The sequence below is a fragment of the Falco peregrinus genome, chromosome 8 (genome assembly GCF_023634155.1).
Source record: "Falco peregrinus isolate bFalPer1 chromosome 8, bFalPer1.pri, whole genome shotgun sequence".
Lineage (NCBI taxonomy): Eukaryota > Metazoa > Chordata > Aves > Falconiformes > Falconidae > Falco > Falco peregrinus.
In genome coordinates, this window is record NC_073728.1 from 54,505,204 (window position 1) to 54,525,324 (window position 20,121).

The 20,121-nt window shown below is 43.0% G+C and overlaps 1 protein-coding gene across 1 annotated transcript in view; it reads left to right on the plus strand.

Annotated features, from left to right (window-relative positions):
- ERGIC1 (endoplasmic reticulum-golgi intermediate compartment 1) overlaps positions 1-20,121 on the plus strand; it is a 59,901-nt gene that overhangs the window by 14,750 nt on the left and 25,030 nt on the right. The window contains exons 2-3 of the mRNA XM_055813120.1: positions 7,204-7,265; positions 14,028-14,100. Coding sequence (XP_055669095.1) covers positions 7,204-7,265; positions 14,028-14,100 — 135 coding nt within the window. The remainder of the gene's footprint in view (positions 1-7,203; positions 7,266-14,027; positions 14,101-20,121) is intronic.

Below are 20,121 nucleotides of genomic sequence, written 5' to 3' on the forward strand. Positions count from 1 at the left end.
AGGAAGCAATCAGAGATGGACTTTTTTTCTGATACTATGAAAGCCCTTTGTGACAATTCAGGCGTGAGGCTTCACCGGTTGGCTTTTTCTTATCTGGGTTTTCCCCTGTATCTTGGAAACCCTAGGGACATCTTCCTACACCCCCACACCACCCCTCTACCCCCCCCCCCCCCTTTTTCTTTTCTTTGAAAGACATTATGGTATCTGATGGATTATGGTGGAGATGTAGCTCCCCACTCATAATGAACGAGCACTTGTCCAGCACTGAGTCTCCAGCATCCAGCATGTTGGAATACAAACACTGGCTCCACAGTTCTTCAGATTTCTTATTGCAATAACAACATAATCTTCATAGTATTTTCAAAGTTAACTTTTTGTATGTGTACTCGGTAATCCCCTCTTTGTCTAGTTTAGTCAAATTTGCTGTAGAATTGTTAGTTGTATGGATAACTTGCACTGAAGTTACGTTTCTGCTGTTAAATGTGTTGTTCTTGCAAGTCACTTCAAGTAGAGGTGCTTGTTAACGAAGCAAAGAGGTTCAGCAGCACCAGGCTGTCTCTTTTTTCAAAGAGATCTCAAAGCTGCCGATGTGTAATAAAATTAAGGTAATTGTGCACTGTGCACTGGGCTCATTATTGAGAGTGAGTAATGTCACCAGGAATTAGTGGCCTCAACTTCAGATGTGGTATCTGCTGAAAAATAAATGCCACTTCTAAAAGCTAGTTAACATGGGAGGTAGGGAATCAAGTGTTGTTTCAACACCCACATTCTTCTGTGTGAATCACAACCATGGACCCTTGCTGCTAAGACGAGATGACCTGATGTATTTACGCCATCACTGACCTGCTAAAAATGGCGTTTCAGCCATGATAGAATTTTTAAATCATCTTTGACATCACAAATGTGATTTCTGTAATGAATGATTGTGTCCGCTAAACACTAACCCTTTTCAATACATGCTGCAGAAGTACCTATGATAGAGTCAGTATGCTTCAAAAAGAAGACTAATGTTTAAATATTCAGTTATTCTGGGGAAAAACATTGTCTGCCTGAAGAACAAAAATATTTTTCCCCTGTCTGTATTAAAGCTACATTTCTGACTCATCTGAGGAGTGGAAAGGGATGAAAATTAATCTGTTTGCTGCTGATTTATAGTGCCTAAATTCTGTGCTGTGACCATGTGCCACATGTGAATGTGTTGCACTTTTGCCTGGCTGCTTGGTTAACTGGAATCCAAAATACAGTCCAAGAGCTGCAAAATAATCTTTCCCTTGCCCCTTCGTTAAATCAGTAAAACCGGACTTTACAGAAGAGCACATGAAAACATCCCACTGCTGCGTGCTCCAGAATTGTGTTTGAGTTCCACAGACAGAGCTAAAGCATCTCCTGTCTCTTTGCAGTGACTCCGCACAGTGAGTCAGTAGTAAAGGGAGATTTATAAGCTGTGCTCTAAATGTCTGCCCCAGGTGACACGGCCAGTGCATTGCTCCTTTGTTTGTGCCAGGGAGGGGTGGGCATGCTTGAGGGTTGCATTAAATGCTGTAAACTGAAGGAGGAATTAGTGTTCTTCCTTCTCTAATGCGAACTCCTTTAGGTATCAGCATTTCCCTTTGCTACAAGACATGCAAATTTAACCAACAACTAGTTAGTTCTACCTGTAAGTATTTTTTTCTAATTATTGCCTTAAGTTCTTTGCTTCTTCCTCATGAAAAAGTTAACAGCATCTTACAGAGATGTTACTGTAGTATTTTATTGAAGCTCTTCTCAGACTCCAAAGATGTCAGAGAGGATTTTTCTGTTTGGAGGTGTGGTAATCTTCAGTGAAATTATGTATTTATTACTTCATTTCCTGAAATATTTCAGATCCAGACTTGAAACTGTTCAGGTGTATATAAAGCATGCCCTGGCAGGAGGCCCTGTTAGCAGCTCCTGCTGAGGGATTGAGCTCATCCCCATTCTCAGGGCAGGCATTTGAAGTATCTACTCTAGAAAAAATCACAGTGTTTGGGTAGACATCTTCTGCCCTCCTTGTCACCCATCTTGGGCTGTCAATCAGATAGATTTGAAAGGGAAATCAGGAATTTACCCCAGGGCTGATGATGTCAGTTTGCTTAATTCTGTTGGGTTTGACCTATCTTTGCCTCTGGATTGCCAGCCTCGGACATGGTTGGTTGTGGCTGTCCCCCTCAGATGACACTACTGCGTCCAGCTCGGACTTGTTAAACACTGATGCTTTCTGTGGCTCTAGGAGATCCTGAAAAGTGAATGTGAAGAGCTTATACTTATGTCTGAAGAAAAAATATTTGAATAGCAACAGCCCATATTGGTCTCAATAGAGCTTTTGAAGTCCTTCTGCTGTTCACTGGCACTTGAAATCTGCCATCCTTTTGTTTGGCTCTATTGAGGTGCACCCATCTACAATTTTACCTCATCATCCATTTGTGCAACTCCAGTAAGACAAGACCGAGCATGTAATTTCTGTCTCTGAGAGGACTGTTGCACACCTGTCCATCAGGCAGCCGGAGTTCTGCCTCAGACCTGGCTTAATCCTGCTAAGGTTTGTGAATGCTCTGTTCCAACCTGTTAGGAATGATCCTTGTGCTGCTCTTCTTTACAATGCTGTTTTACCAGTTTGTTGACATTCCTGTCAGGAAGGTGAGAACATTTTTTGCTATGTCCTTCCAGCATTGGATTGGGAAAAAAAGTATTGTAGCATTGTCTCATGTTAGTTATGAATGTTGGTTCCTGCAAAACTCTGACATTGCCAAACAGCCTTTTTTTATTTCTTTGTTTGCAACCATGCTCTCAATTGAAAGAAAAGACAATAGATACACTAGATGTGTCAGGAACTTCCTTTGTTACACTGATGACAGCCTAGGTCTATCTTTAGCCTTGTATTGTGGTATTGCAAGGTCCAGCCTTCCCTTTATGAGGATACATATGACCTGGAGGAAGAACTTTCCGAGCAGACAGTTTGTTGTTTCCACTTTGCAACTATGTCAGTTGATCAACTCAAAGATATTACTTCGCCTTACAAGCCTTGCCTTTCTGAGCAAAGGAAGAAAGTTGCCAAAAGCTATATATAAATAATGTGCTGGCTGTCCTGTGGAAACTGTATGTGTGCATGCTTTGTAAGTGTAAAGTAATGTATCCCTAACCGAAGGTGGGGTACGCTGCTGCTGCTGCACAGTACTACGGGTTAAGAGAGTTCATTTAGCAGTTACTACCAGGTGGTACATGCCGTAAACCTAACCCTGCCTTCTCACGGTCATTTAGGATATGACTGCAAGACTGTCAAAGTGGATGTTCACAGAGTAGTACAGTGTGTCTTGCTGCATTATGAGCTGGCTGGTAGAACAGTTCTGAACAGCCAGTCTTCCTCCAGCGTTAGCAGTATCTTCCACTGCTTTGAATGTGCCAGTATCAGAAATCTGTAAAGCAGCTTTTGCAATATACAGAGCATGAGGTTCCTCTCTGTTCCCAGGGTACAAATACTTTCCCAAGTGACCAGTGCCTCTAGGAACCTGGAGGCTTATTGGAATTTTTACTGCAGGTGCTTGCAGGAACATCGGACCTGAGGGCAAGTAAAACCTGTTCCCCTTTACCATGCATACAGCTCCATGGCCTCCTCCCTCATACATTACCATCGCCTCTGGTGTCTAATCCTCATTCTTTTCCCTTCCCAGGACAGTGTAAGTGATCCCCTGAAATTGCTTGGAGCTCTGTGACCAAGGCAAGAAGCCAGCAGCTTCTTGAAGAACCCTTCAGGTGAAGGGTTTGTCTAGTAGAGTCTAGAAGTTAATCAAGTTTTTAACTCTTAGGTCTGATAGGAGCTAAGGGTTTCACAAATCCCTGATTTATTGGGACTTAGGGTCTCCTGTTACAATAACTCATGTCCATTTCGCACATTTATTTGAGAAGTTTGCTTGATTTGTTTATTATAATTGCATGTAATTAATGAGGCCTTCTTTGGGTTCCATTCTCTACTTTTCATTTCATACATTCATGGGTTTTCATTTCTCTGGTGTCTCACAAACAGAATTTTCAAGCTGTCATTGAATCCTATGCATTTGTATCTTCTTCTGACTAGGAGTTTAAATCAGAATTAACAAGATAGCTCTGTTCCCTAGCAATGCCAGCACATCTGCCATGCTCTTCGAAGTTCGATGTCTTGCTGTCCTTTTGAGCTCCCAACTTGCCCTTCTTTGAAGGCATAAACCCAACTGCTGTTTTCACCATCCTGGATCAGACTAAATAAATTGTACTTTCTCAAGCTGTAGCCAGTGTCAGATGCTTTATGGGAAGGTGCCTGGTACCTTGAAGAGTATTGTTCCTTTGCCAGAGTATAAACCCTCCTAATCCAAAGCATGTCTTTTCCAAGCAAATGAATGTTCTGCCAGGATACTTGCACAGAGCCAGTCCTTTTCCTTCTGGACTGGTAGTCTCTTGGCCTTACTGCTATCACGTGGCAGTGAGCAAAATCTAGCCAGCAGTGTTTGTCTCTTATTCCAAACTTGTCTTTTTGCATTCCCTTGCTGTTATTGTTAATTGTGATAATTTCAGCATCCTTCTGCAGGCTTGAATACACGTTCCCTGCTTGCCTTCCCTTCTGCTGCTTGAATCAGATTCTGGATGTCATTCTTCAAGCTTCTATAAGCTTGTGTTCTATAAGTGTTCATCTATAAGATCTCAGCTGAGCTTTCTTCCTCCCTCCCTACCATCCAGCCTGCTCTCATCGCCTGTTGCGTGTATGTTGTCCACTCTTGATTCTGTGTTGTTCCATAGTGGCTGTCCTAATCTGAAAATGTGTTAATTCTACAAAACAAAGTATTAAAGCGTTATGAAATTCTCCTGGGTTGTTCTGTTTTCTTCTTGTATGTGCCTCTAGACTGTAAGTTCAAGGCTAGAATTCTGTTTGCCCGATGTCTGCCTAGCGAGCTGTGTACCCTCACCATGCTCATACGCTAAGTGATTCTTAAAGTGTGTTAAGGTCCTGTGTAAGGACAGCTGTTGTGAATGTGCTGTACTGTGCTTGCAGGGAGGCTTGAGGCTGTAAGTATAGACCCAAGAGTTCTCAAAACTCCAGGCAGATCAGATCCAGAGACTTGCTTAAAGCCATTTTCGAACATGTGTCATGGAGGTAGAAGAGGGAGGGAGTGTAACCCTGTGGTCAAAGAGGTGGGAAGAAGAATAGCACAGAGAAGGTGGACTGTCTTTGAAACACTTCAGGCCAGGTGAGAAATGTGGCCAGGAGCCATTGATCACTCTCTGTAGTGTCTTTGCCCAATTCTAGTTTACTTATGCCATGTAAAACTTAATTTGTAGGGTTTGGGTGTTACTTAGATGATTAAAATGGCAGTCTGAGAGGAGAGAACCCTGCCATGACACCAGCTTTCCACTGAGTTATTTAAAAAGCTAATTTTATATTTTTTTTTAATCCTGTGATGGGTCATCATTTTAATGCTAGTAAATATTTCTCATTGTAAGAAAAAACTTCCTTTTATAGTATCCACATGCTGCTGTTTTTACTCAGTCCAGCAGAGAGCTATTTCCTATTTCTAATTGTTCACTCACACTCAGCAGCTCTTGTGTGTTCATGTGCTTTCTCTCTCTCTTTTTCTCTCAGCTTTTTTAGCCTTGTTGATCTATTATTGTGACTTTGGCGAGACGACACCAGCTTTCAGTGTTTAATGGGCTGTGAGCAGGAACGCTCAGCTACTTCCTCTGCCTGTGAGACTGTGATGTCACCAACTGCTTTGGGTTGCTTTACCATCCGCTGCTGCTGTTGCTTTGGTTTATGTGGAAAGAATGTAAACAGCACTTTCCAGCTGTTCTCAGGGCAGCTGGAAAGCCATAAATGGACTGTTTGGTTCAGGAATATTACTAATGTATTTAGGAGATGACAGTGAAGAGAGTCATAAAAACATACAGCTCCATGCATATCCTGTGCAGCACACTGTCAAGTGTATCGTAGTGGGTTGTTGGAATGGTTAAGAGATGCCATAGCTTGTTCAGAACTTGAGCTGGGCAAGTGAACTGTCTTTATACCTGCTCTCTTTCCCTCTCCTACCCTTCCTTCCCCCAGCTTCAACTCCTGAATGAAACATAGCAACGGTGTCCTAATCTCATGCAAAGCAAGTCCTGTTTTATTCATCCAGAGTGCCTCCAAGTTGTAAGTGATCTCAACAGATGAGGAGTGAAGAAAAGAAAGAAGATGTAGTTTTTAAACTCCCAGTATAATATTTGGTGTAGTAGGAACTACTGAATAAACATGGAGGTGTTTCGCCTTGATGCTGTATAGAACGGGAGTTTGGAAGCCAGTGTCTCTCATGCCTCTCCAGGGCTGGAAAAAGCATCAGATCTCACCCACTTGTGGTATATCCAAAAAAAGTCTGTTTTGGGGGAGAACAAGTCACTTCCTTCTTTAGGGGGTGTGTGTGTGTGTTTTTAATGCATTAATTAATTTTTATTGAGTGGTGGAAAAACTGATGTCAGAGCTGCATTGCGGCTGGATGTGCAGGAACACAAGGCTGTAGGAAATAATACAGCTAACATCATAGGGGCAGTGAAAGTTTAACCATGGAGAGTTTAAAATAGCAAAGCTGAGCCATATGGATATTAAAAGATATGACTGAATCAAAACAACAGTCTAATATTAAACTGGATTTTGCTGGGGGAGCAGCAAACTTCTGGGTTAATCTCTTGTGTATCCAGTGTCCATGGGTAAGGTTTCTTGTCTCAACACCTTGATTTCTGACTTTGGAATTGTCAGTTCCTGACTGTGGCAGGATGCGAACTGCAAGGGGCAATATAGGTTGTGTCTCAGCATGTTGCCAGGACTCTTTATTCAGGAGTCTGTAGAGTATCCTTTTCCTTTTACGGTGGTCTATAAACTTGTCCAGCATGACTTCTTCCCTGGCATCTCTCACGGTTCAGATTGCACAGATCCATGACAGCAAGGCAGGGACAGGCGGAGTGAAGTGCTTTGGAAACTGGAGCCAAGAAGGAGCACAGTTACATAATTGTACAAAAGAAAAAGGGTTTTTTGTTTTACTTTGTTTTTCCTCCTCATATCCTTCTGTGAACTGAAAAATGTTGTTGGAAGGCTGGATGGAAAAACTTCGGCATCATTCATCCCTGTGGGGACATAAAATGTATTGAAATGTTCCACCTGTTTTATGGCTGTTACTTTTCCTCTTTCAGGTTTGACATCTACAGGAAGGTGCCAAAAGACCTTACACAGCCAACCTACACAGGGGCTATTAGTAAGTAATCCTTCTTTTTTATGTCCTTGCATAGCTCTGATCTAAAATTAAAGATTGCTTGGCTTCTCTGTCTCCAGGGAATTTTTGTAAAGGGATATTAAACACTGGAAAGGGTATCCTTTGTTGCTGAGACAGCTCATTTTGCCCAATCTGTCAGGTTGTACTAAACAGCAGAGTAGTTTGCATGGATTCAGGACCTCTGCAACAGAAAGTAGTAAAGATACGTTGTCACGAGAGGGAGCTCCTAAAAGCTAGTGCTGAAATGCCCAGGCTGCTGGCTACTGAAGTAGCTAGAGAGCTTTTTGCTAGGGTCTTTCCATGAACACTGGCTGTGAGTCTGTTCCAGACACTGGTGGAGGCGGGTGACTGCAGATTTTGTACCTCTGCCTGGTGGGCATCCCCTCATTCGGTGTGAAAAACAACCCGTAATAGTTGTGTTCAGTTGGTGTGCCCAGGCCTTTGCTTGTGGAAGAGACTTGAGGAGCCAAACTGTTGCAACAGGGAATCTGGGTTCTGGAGCAGTAAGGAGCAGTGTGGGTGGCAAATATGTGGTGGCCAGCGGTGAAGATGATTTGGGAAACGCGTATTTCTCTCATCGCATACTCAGGGGATTCATCTGATGTTGTAGGTGGGACTAATGAGCAGAGATTTTATTTCGTTGTTATTTATTGTGCTTTTAAAGAAGAAAAATTGCTTGGTCAGGAACCACTGATAGTGATCCACTCTCACTCCTGTGTATCAATGCATAGGCTTCAGCTGATACCAATCTCTTGCCTTGGGCCCCTTTTCCTTCCTTCCTCCTCCTGAGGGAGGCTGTAGGCTGAGTAATGCAATTTCACACAATTACATGCAGCGAGGGCTCTGTGCAGAGTGGTAAACATTGATCAGGTTGATCCTGCCAGGCCTGTAATTAGATGCCTAATGCAGCTTTCCTGTTCCATTGAACAGTGGCTTCCTTTGATCATGTAGCTGTGCTCCATTCATCCATTCTTGTAGATGGGTCAGTAGCCTTGTATGTCATTGCTGACGTGAGTGACGTCATATCCCTTGGTGACAGCAGGCATCAAATAGAACTGAGTCAGTGCCAGTGAATCAGTGGACACAAAAGGAAAGCCCTTTGTGAGCTAATGAAACTCCTCGCTCCTTACTGTGAGGATGGTCAAAGACTGGAACAGGTTGCCCAGGGTGGTGTGGAGCCTCTGTCCTTGGAGGTACTCAAATCAGCTAGACCCAGCCCCGAGCAACCTGCTTCAGCTGACCCCGCTTTGAGCCAGGGAGTTGCACGGGCTGATCTTTAGAGAGGTCCCTGCCAGCCTCAACTATTCTTTGCTTCTGTGAAGATAGCACGTTACTCAGATATTTACTTTCAGAGAGTCCTTGTCTTCCATGTTCTCCTGACCGCTGAATTACTTGTACGTTGACTCCCTTTTAGGTTTGCTGAGACTGTGAACAAAGGGCTTGAATAAAGCTGTTTGCTAATTTAGAGGTGTATGAGATTTAGTGTTCTGAAAGAACACTTTGAACTTGTTAGTGATCCTACCTTCTGTTTTGGAAACTAAGTGTTCCCACACTGTAACTGGGCTGCCTTTGAGAATTGGTCTTGTTATGAATCACCTGCTGAAGAGTGTGTTTTAGAAACAAAAAAACCATCAAAGGCCATTCAGTGTTAGGCTTTCTGATCTGCAGTAAACAGCTCAAGTGATAAGTCTGTTGTGGGAAGGCTTGAAGGCTGTGACTCTTACTTAAAATTATTAGCTGACTTATTTCTCTCTATTGTTACTTGCAGCTTCTCAGGCTTTGATTTTTCTTCTCTAACTGGTTCTCCTTCTTTTTGTCAGAGTGTTTGGAGACAGCCTGATATAAGCTTTTGAACCACACAGGCAGCCAACAAACTCTGGTGGCTTTGCATGTGAGGATCTTGTGTGCAGCTTTCCTAATGGGCTCTCTGTCTGACCAAGCCTGTGTCTTGTAATTTGAAAGCCAGAAATCTTGCGTGTTTTAGGAGGCCGTGGATGAGACCAGCCCATTGCCATGCCAGTTTGAAATTTGGAAAGGTGGCATGGTTTGTGAGAACTGCTTTAGGGAAGTCAGGTTGTAATAACATTGAGGGCTTGAAGGGGAAACATTCTGCCTCTGAAAAAATATTTTGGGATCTAGTAAACACACGATATTACTATGGCTGCAGCTGTATTTTGGCTTTCCTTAAGTCCTCCAAGTTTTAAAGAGCAGATGTAAAATAGCCCTTAGTAGCTGACTTAATTTAGGCCAGTTCCACGTGATTTCTGCTGAAACTTTAGATCAATGTCACTTATGGTGCTGGAAGCTTTCAGGAATAGGAATGGATTTACTGCCGGATTCCTGCAGTTACTTTTGGATTGTAAAAAGGCCTTTTTTTGATACATTTGAGGTTTATTAGGGAAGAAGGTGCAGATCACATTACAGAAGAGATGAAAAATAGCAGCTCTGCTTCTGACCTCCAAGGCTAAAGAGTTCAAGTCTTCCAGGAGGGAAGCAGCTCAGGGAGGGGAGAGTAAGTGTTAGGGTATTTTGGTGGAGAAGAGGAAGGCAATCTTCAATTGCAAGCAAGTTCAGAAGCCAGCTGGAGGGTTATTGAGGCTTTCTATTATGTATGGCTATGTAGTTTCAGAAGTTGCAGTGAACGTGGCAAGATACTGCAGGTCTGTGTAGCAACCCTTCTGACTAGTGAAAATCAGTAGGAATGAAGAAACCAAGACCAGTCCGTTACATTTTACTGGAGTAAAGTTTGTGCAGAACAACAAACCCGCTGCTGTGGACTTCTCTGAAAAGCATGCAGAAGTTACTCGTTCCTTTTTCCCAATAAAAAATCTCTTCTTTCAGGCAGCACCGTGATCCCTGTGCCACTCAGCCAGTCATGCCATTGTTGTCCCTCTCCCACCAGATGCTTGTGCCAGTCGCAGGTCTTCCCACCCCTGCGTAGCGTGTTTGTGATGGCAGCACACTGCCGCTCCGACAGACCTGACTAACGTGGTGATAACTTGGCCATGTTTGGGGATGTAGGCAGCAGCAGCAGCACGTGCCCTGGCTGGCTGGCAGTTGGCATCTGGCTGGACAGGAGCAGTCTGATTTCTTGAGAGAGGGGCTTGCAACTTGGACAGCTGCTGTAGCAATCCTGCTATTTATCAGTCAGTGTGGATGCATAGTTTGCATGCACATGTTGTATGCACACATGGTAATGTTATCCAGAAATACTCTGTGCTGTTTGGCGGCTGGAGTTTTAAATACACATCAGGAAATATCGAAGTTATGATTCACATGGCATCTGTAACAAGACCCGTTCCTTGCACTTCATAGCAGTTTGCTCCGTTGAATAATAAATACTAATAATTTTATGCCTTAATATAGCCATGGATCCACGTTTGCAGTCTGTATGATGTGTTAAACACTGCGTTTCTTTCATTTCTTGTGGGGTGGGGAGGAAGAGTCAGGAATGTACATAGATAGGGTGTGTACAAAAAGGTTAGGTTGTTGAAGCTAGTGCAGGAAAATTAATTTGGCAGAATTTCCCAGCCTTCTGGGATTACTGATTAGCCAACAGCAGTGTGTTTCAGTGCATCTAACACCAGCAACCTTTGATATATTGGTTGTGTTATCATATTAGAGTTTTAAGAAACCTGTCTTAGGTGGTCCTTTGAGCTCTGTGGGAACATCACAGTGCTCTTGCAGTTAAACTAAGCTTTATGCATGAATTGGTTTATTCTGTCTGATCCTAGCCTTTAATCTACTTTTCCAAATATAATACAGTTGTCAAATGTGGGTGGCAGGAACTGCACATTTGCATGGAAGCAAGTAAAGACCTTCGCTATGAAATAAGTAGCCGAAGCACCGTGTGTGTAAATTCTTATGCTGGGAACATCTTATATGCCTGCAGCTCCATGCTAAGGAGAGGAGCTCACGTTCTGCATCTGAAAAACCATTGGCTCTAGAGATGGTTTAACGCGTAAGTCTTTCACGCTTCTCAAGCTAGAGACACCCCCCCACCCTGAAAATGTGCGTGTGTACAAGAAGAGTTTTAACACAAGAGCGGCCATGCTAGCTAGGTCAGTGCAAATGTCTGTGCAGCCTGGTGTCCTCTGGCCAGGAGTGGTCAGCAGCAGATGCCTGAGAAAGAGCACGAGGACAGGCTGAACACCTCACCAGGCCCCCGTCTGCTGGCAGTTCGGAACTGCCTGAGCTGGAGGTGGTACCTTTGCGCTTAGTAGCCCTCAATGGATTTCTCTTTCAGGACACGTATGATTCCTTTTTGAAATCTTACAGATTTTTCTTTAAGCATTCTCAACGTCCATAGTCATGAATTTTCAGAATTTAATTAGGTGTTCTGTAAAGGAAAACCTCCCCCTTCCCTCCCATTCCCATGCTGGAAGAGACAGTGGGGTAGTTGTTGCCCATTCATCTCCTTCAGGCTGCTTGTGATTTTATGTCCCCCTCTCATGTCCACTCTCAGTAATCTCTTCTAAGGTTGAAAACTGACAATGCAGTTTGAAGACATTGAGAAGCTTTGAAGGTCAGTCCCTGCTAGGTGTTTCAGGGCATTCTTGCAGGATTTTTTAGTTATAGGTTAGTGGAATTTTACTGTACTGTGCTTGGTAAGTGTTGTCACAAGCCTTCCCTGCAAGAGCTGGATTGGAAGATGGACTTGAGGGAGCAGATGCTTTGTATACTGGAAAAGGAGAAGGTAATTTGATGATATAAATGGCAGAGAAGAATATTAAAAAGTTGGAAGAGAAAGAAGACTCTGGGAGAGAGTTTACAGTTAGTAGTACCAGGCTTGCATAGAAGTCCTGGAGAGTAGAGAGGTCTGGCTGATGCTGTGGAAAGCCTTTACAGGATAACAAGCAAAGAGGAATATGGGAAGCAATTAAAGAAGAAAGGGTTGTCTGTATGTCAGATGCTCTCCCCTGCATACTGCCAAAGATCAGAGATCTTGCGTCTGTGCTGTTTGGTGATTAACAGTAAGAAACACTGGATGAACTAGTCTTGTGCTTAGGTTACTTTTTTTGTGCTCTTACGTAGGTGTGTATGTTCTCATAAGAATTTGCTGCTGTGCTTTAAGTAGCCCTTTCTCCTCCCCCACGCTGCATGGTGCACCATGCCGATGGTTTAGCTGGGTTACAGCAGTATTGCTCTTCTCTGTCTTGACAGTTAAGACTTGGAAGCAACTGTGTAACCGACGGAGTTTTCTCTTTAGAAATTAATATCCCCTCATTTTCCTGCTGGTCTTTGACTTTGTTTTTCCTTTTCTCTCTTTCTTCATCCTAGCTAATGGATTTTTTTGGCATCTCTTTTAAACCCTTGCACTTTTCAGAGGGTCAGTACATTAATCCACCCTTGAAATTACTCTGATGAGGAAGGGGAAGCAACGCATTTCTCTTTCCTCAGAACTATAAACTGACTAATCTGAAGAATGGGGCACAAGGCTTTAGGTCGCACAAGGGTCTGTCTCGGTATTTGCCTTAAGTACCTCCTCTTTCCTTCCCTTGCCTCTCACATTCTCTACCAAGGGAGTTGGGACAGACGCAATTGTATGATAAAATTGCTTCCCAGCCCGTTATTGCTTGAGCTTCCCAAAGGAACGGGCATTCAGACTGTATAGGTCATGTGGAATAAAGCTGAGGAACAGAGTTTTTCTTGTGTTATTTCTCAATCCTAATTAGTGGCTATGGTAAAGTGGTCATTTCCAAAGAGTGCTTGGTCATTGCAGCTCTGCTGGGCTTGAGGGGTGAGCCAGATGGTACTGTTGTCACAGCCCTGGAGTAGCATGCCATTTCCTGGTTTACTCTTATGTATAGTGATTCATGGTGAACTTGGGTATTTTATTTCATACAGATACACATTGCAGCCCTGTCTCCTTGAGTTGGCACATCCTTGTCTCCTCCAGTCATCCCTGTTCAATAGGATTTACAGGTGTCCTTCCAGCCCCTCCTTTGTGGGTCAATGACTCTGTCACTGCTGTCTGAATGTCACTGTACGATGTTTTGAATAGTTTCCTGATGAAGAATAACCAGTAATGTGCCAGTTACTTTGCATTCCCTTCTTTTAACTCTAGGTTGGCATTCTTAGAAAAGATATGGGATTTGTCCAGATACTTTGCAATTCCTTCGCTGGGAATTTTCCCTCTCTGAAGAATCAATGTATGGCCAAATGGAGAAATTAGAGAAGTATCAGGCATTGGCTAGACTAGTCCATTATTGCCATGTCTCTGCTGTACCAGCTCTATCTAGTGGGTAGTACAGGCTGTGGGATGACTTAGATGTAGCCTTACAATTTGATAAAGAACCAAAGTGTCTCCTAATCCACAAACCACTGTAGCTGACCGTATGCTTTTGAAGCAAGGAAGTGCTGATCTTTTTCTTTTCTCGAGGTTTTACTAGTAATAAAACTCTATTTGGAGCAAGGGCTCCAAAGATGTAATATATCGTCAAGCAGCTTTGTGAAGAAGCTGGGAGAGCTGGCAGACCAAGGCTGTGTGCTGGTAGAACCATAGCGAGCTAGAAATCAGTGTGGAAGAGGTGGACCAAGAATTAAGATACCCAGCAGGATGTTGGGTATTAGCATGCCATTGAAGGTTACGGCTCTGATGGCCTCATTTGCGTCTCTAAATTAGTTCTTAAGTGTGTCTGGGTGGTGTATCCATGGGGGGGAACAATATGCCTGGGTGAAAACAGTTTTTGCCTTTGTTAGAGATATGAAACTAACCTTTTCCTCTTCTTGCCTCTTTGCCAGTCTCTGTCTGCTGCTGTCTCTTCATACTGTTTCTCTTCCTGTCTGAGCTCACCGGATTCATAGCCACTGAAATGTAAGTAAAAATCATGTTTTCCTTTGTTTGAATGTATGTGCATATATGATTCTTTACAGCTTCACTCTGTTATCTTGGAAAAATATGCCTGTAATATCACTAGGTCCGTTAGTTGTCTAATGGTTTTTGTATTCCTTTTGCTTGAGTCTGAATTCTCAGTCATTCATTCAGCTTTTTAATTTACTAGAGTATGCTGGGGAACACCTTGGTTCTAAAATAATTCTGATGGAGAAAACTGTTGCAGACCTGCTTGATCCTTTATTAGCTGCATACATGTTGAGCAGAGTGGATATTTTTCATGTGACTGCGGATCAAAAGCTTCTGACCCTTTTCAGTTCTCTGGTGATCAGGTGTAAGGCAGTGTGAATGTGAAGATGATGAATTCCAGTCAGTTGCAGTTTCCTTCTTCCTCCTTAGGCTGTTGTTTTCTTGCCCTCATCTGAGATTTGCTTCCCCTCTCCTCCTGAATAGGCACTTTCCCCTGTTTGATTCAAAGTGATTCTCAAAAAGTAGCATGTTTTTCATCAGTGACACCATATGTTTAAATGTGTGGTGCCTACTGGATGAATCCACATGGTCTGTGCTCTTGAGACTGTGCGGTCCCATCGCAGACATGGTGGGATCTCTGAGAAGACGTTCTCTTTTCCCCTTGCTTCCCTGTGGATAAAATGGGTATCACGTTCTGCCAGTCTTCGTTGGATGTTTTTGGAGATGCTTTTTGGAAAAATGAATTGCATAAAATATGAATGATTATTAGTTTAATGCTAATAATATCTTTTTTTTTTTTTTTTTAATGTCAGAGCTGTATCTCTGATACATGCAGATAGCTTTGCTCATGTATGAGATTTATCTTCTTTCTTTTCACCTGATGAGCCTTACTTGGAAACTTAGTTGACGGGTTTTGTGCCTGAAGACAAATTGTCCCAGGTAGCCTCTGTGAGACCTTGCTTTGAGCAAAATGGAAATAATTTCTGCTTTTAAAAATTGTTCATGGAATAAGTATTTTAGTTAATCACACTACTTTTTCTCCCTGTTCTCATGCTGCTCCTCCCTTGAAAGAAACTTTTCTTAGTAACCATTAACATGGGTACCTTTGGTTTAGGTTCTAGGAAATATCCTCCATCATCCTACTGATGTGTCCATGAGCTCACTAGACTGTGATGCACAGTTCCTGGATAGTTAGGAAGGGTGGAACTTCTGTCAGACTTACATGACGGTCTAGATAGTAACAGATGTTACTGCTGAGCGAAGAAGTTGGGCTTTGAAATACGTTGGGCTTATTGTGCTGTATTTAGATTGACCATGCTTTACGTGGCTTCTGATAACCATGTCGCTTTTTCATTGTTTTTGAGCAGCTCTGACTTGGGTCAGCAATATGATTTCAATAATAATTTTAACCTTGGGTAATGTTTAACCTTAAGCCAGTAGTGTAATCTAGCTCTAGCTGATTTTTTTTTATGCCCATTGCACATTTACTTCAGAGGTGTTATCTTTGCCGTCTCTTTGAATTCAGTTCCATGCATTTATTTGTAAAATACTAGGGCCGCCTTATCAACCCACTTCTCTCAGGAGCTGAGTTTTCTTGGGTTTTCTTGTTTTAAAAAACAGAGAAAAGCTAGATAAATTGCTTCAGGTAAAATAGTACTTTTTTTTGCTGTCCTCTTAGATCTCATTCTCTCATCTGGTTTTCTTTTTTGTTTAGTTAATGCTCTACCAGAAGAATTAGTAATAGTTACCTGATTTTGATCCAGTTATTTGAGTGCACATGCCTTTATGTAGTGGTAGTTTCCCGACTAGAGATTTCTTTTTGAATAGCAAAACTGTATGATCCTCTGAGGCCTCTTCATGCTTTTTTCTTAACAGGATGATGCATTTTCCGCAAAGATATTAGAAGTGCTATAAGCTCCTGCATGCTCAGCTGACAAGTTTCTCATTAAAACGTCAGAGAGATGGTAAACTGCCTTCTCCTAGCAGGAACTGGGTTTGTAAGCGGTAAAGCCGTAAAATTTTAGAGAGGATGTCGTGGAAGAGACTGAGACGAATGCAGGAAACTGATTTGTCATGGACCATCCAACACAATAGCTTGCAGAATACGAAAACCTCCTTCTGATGAGTTATAGGTCATCAAAACCTCTGTGGCTGGGAACAGGTCACCCACAGCTTTGGTGAACAGGCTCCCCTGTAATAGTGGAAATATTTTAGAAAGTCACATAACAAAGTGCTTCCCAGTTCAGCAACTTTTAAAGTGGAAGTAAACTTTTCTTTTTTCCATTTCTTACTCATTGTTTTCTCTTCTGGGAACACCTTAAAGGTGTTTAAAGATGTTGTGAACCTCTTGTGCTTCCTTTTCAGTTGTGTGTTAGTAGCGATGTGTTGCAAGGCAGTATATAGCCTCATCATTTGGGATAAGGGTGCAGAAGTGTGGAGCTCTGCGTGGTCTGGAACAAACAGTGTGAGAACTCTGTGCCACCGGTTCACTGGATGGTAGCAAATAACAGGGGAGACAGTACCTTACAGAGATACTTTGAGCCTTGTTTGCCCATGAATCAAATACTTTTGAAGATACGGAAGATTCCTTATGTGCAAACTGTTCAATTCCTATCAACTTTTATTGCAAGCTTAGAGTTTCTTTTGTATTAAGTCTCCTACAACAGATATCTCTCCCAGCTTGAAGTTTCCTAGTGTCAGCCAGGATCTGAATGATTAATTAGCATGCACTTACATGGGGTGAGCTTTCCTGCTTTGCCAGTGCCGGCTGTACTATGAGACTGCATCAGTCTTTCTCCTCTTGCGTCAGGTTTCCTTTAAAGCAGTCATGCGCTTGACAGAGCTGGATTGCGTGGGGATAGCTGCACATTTTTGATGGCAAGGTGAAATCGAGAGCACTTGGCCTGGTGCCTCACATCAGAGACGTACCAGGTTTGCTGATGTGGACTCATACTTACCTCATAGCCCCATTAAGCCAAGTAATTGTGCATGGTGTGCGTGCACTGACAGCCTGCTGCAGGGCAAGTCAGCAGCAACCTCAACAGCAGTGGTACCCACAGGATTAACTGTCTGGCTCACCAGCAGGAGGGTTCTTTGGTATCTGTCTCTAAAGTTAGAGGTTGGTGTGGTTTGTGGAACTCATGTTGCAATGTGAGAAAATAAGGTCTGCTGCGCACCACGCTAACCCCGAATACTTGTTCGCTTCTACCCACTGTTGGACTTTCTTCTACGTTCGTATGGCTGTAGCAACTGAAATTCCTGGTATTACTAGAAATCTCAGTACGGTCAGTGTTGCCCAACTTCAAAGCAGTTTTTCCTTGACCAGCCCATTGTTTTAGCGTTTATAATCTCAACTGCTAAAGACTTGTCTGGGTGGCAGAAAGCCAAGAAATTACGCCCTCATCTTGAGGATAACAGTCATAACACTAAAACCAAAGAGATTACCTATGTGGGGAAGGCAGCGTGCATCACAGTAGGTATGTCATAACTCGTGTGGGCATTTCTAATGAGCGTGAAGATTGCGTCTGTGCAGGGGATCTTACTTCAGTTTAGGAAGCCAAACTAAGACGTGCGCACATTACAGCAGACATGCAGGAAGTTCATGTGCCATAGGTAACGCGCTGCAAATGCATCTCCTATTTTGCTGCTGACTGGCTTCCTGCGTAGAGCCTGAGTAGGGTAGAAAACTCCTAGTTTCTCATCTTGATTTATTGTGTGACCCTAACAGGCTGTCTGCTGAGCAGCCATGAAGGAAATCAAAGCCTGGTTCTTAGGTGGGGCTGCATTCTTTCCAGGAAAAGCAGAATGAAGGGCTGGTGGGGGAAGAGGTTTTTCCTTCTTTGCTCAGCCACAACCAGTCATTGCAGTTGAAGGGAGGATGACTTTGACTCGAAATCAAGGAGCTTCTTGATTAGTTTTTGTTCATTTGGTTTTATGTTCTGTCCAAACTGAGACTGACTGAAGACTTAGTCCAAAACAACCTAGATTGGCCTCCTTAATTCTGTAAAAGATGGATTAAAAAAAGGAGGTTCATGCTACACATTTGAACCTCTGCAAAATTTGTCAGTATCAAGCACGGTTGTCCCACTGAGCAAACGACTCAGATAGCTGAAGAAGTTAAGCTGAAGTGCTAAATCTGTTTGGTATTTCCTGGGCAGGATCAGTAGTAGGTTGAGAGTTGAGAGTAGATTCAGGGCTAGAAATTGCCTGGCATACTTTTAGCAGCCTTCCTCATTCATCGTGCTGTTATGTTGCAAGTCAAGAGTGTAGAAATCACCTATCTTTTCTAATTAACTCAGATCAGTGCTAGAAGTTAATAGCTGGCAAGATGATAATCTTGCAGGTTTATCACTATAATTAGGTCATGAATTATATTCTGTAGAATCAATAAGAGTTTTCCAAGTATTCCATCATTAAGGAGGAAAGATGTAATTAACTGATCTAGTCTGCCTCACTTTGGCAGCCAGGGGAAGGGGCAGAAGGGTGTGAATGGGGTACTTGTGGTATGAGTGTAGCTGCTCAACAATAACTCCTCTGCCAAAGCATGCGGCAGAAAGCAGCACACAGCTTCTGGCAGTGGGTTTTTTGGTTTGTTGTTTGGGTTTTTTTTAAATATAGTAACAGGCAAAGAGCAGTCTGAAGTTACAACTTTGCCACTTGGAAGGCTGTGCCCCCCTGCAAGGCAATTAATTACTGAAGCAGTAATAAACACACTGTCTTTGTATTAAATTGTAAATCATGAGCAATGTCCAAATAAATGTTCATTTAAGGTGACCGGATCATTCACTGGAGACACCTGCTAGCTTTAGTCATTTTGAAAAATACCTTGCCCAGTCTATGAATATCACACAGCGCAGCTCCTCTGCCGGGGCCACATCACGTGCAGCACAACTTGACTGTTCGTGCAGGCTGCCAGGTACCCCCAATGTGGAAGGAAGCAAAACACTAGGAGCTTCGGAGACCAGCGTTGCTTGTTCACACTGGATTCATTTGTATGCCCAAGCCTGATCCTGCAGTGAAGCAGAATTGTTACCTGCCTTCAGAGGGTTTTCGTCCCTTAGCTCTTCTCCAAGGTATGTGGAATGTGTCTTGTGGCTCTTGGCCCATGAAAATCTCTGCTAACAACCTGCTGGGTCAAGCTGCACCTGCTCTAAGCAGCAGAGCGTGATCCTGGTGCAGCAAGAGTTTCTGCTGGAAACTGTAAGCTCGGAGCATAAACCGTCTGCACCCGGAGCACAGTGCTACCACTGATACCTTCTGATGCTAAACTGGAGATAAAACTCCAACTCCAGCAACTGATCCCGTTGAGGCAGATGAAATGCTGGAGCAAACTAGACCAGCACAGGGGATACAGCCTAGCAGTCAGAGTGGTGCGGAGTTGTAATCCTCTTCTTGCCATGGACTAACCTTGAGACCTTTCTGTAGAAGGATGTAATACGTAGCTGCCTACCTCTCAGGGGTGCTAAGAAGCTTAATTAGTGTTTGCGTAGTAACTTGGAGATTACTTAATAAAAGGTGTTATATATTTGTGAAGTGCTGTTATGCCGTTTGTCCTAATGCACATGTGTGGGTTAGCAGGAAGTGGAAGGTCGTGTTGTGATGTCATTTGCAATTTCTGACTCAAATCTACATTGACGTCTTTCGAACCCTTCTCCTTCCTACCTCCTGGAGAACTGTAATTCCTTCCTGTGTAGGACAGTGCATTTTCTGTGCTTCACAGCTGAGCTAAGACCTAATCTGGGACAAAGACCTTCTCAGTGAAGAACTGGTTGAGATCAGGACGTAGAAGTAAGATTACAAATGGCAGAGCAATAGACATGTGCACAATTTATTACACAGTAGCGAATTTGCTGACCAGCAGGTTGTTGTTTCCTTGCACAGATTGAGAAGAAGATGGGTTGTTTGTCTTATGTTGGATCTTCTCCGGTCTGGCACAACTGAAAAGATGGTAGTACAGGAATCTTAGCTTTGGATGGTTGTTTCTGGAAGGTGGTTGATTAGAGCTGAAATGGCAAGTGAAGCCAAGAGAGTTTG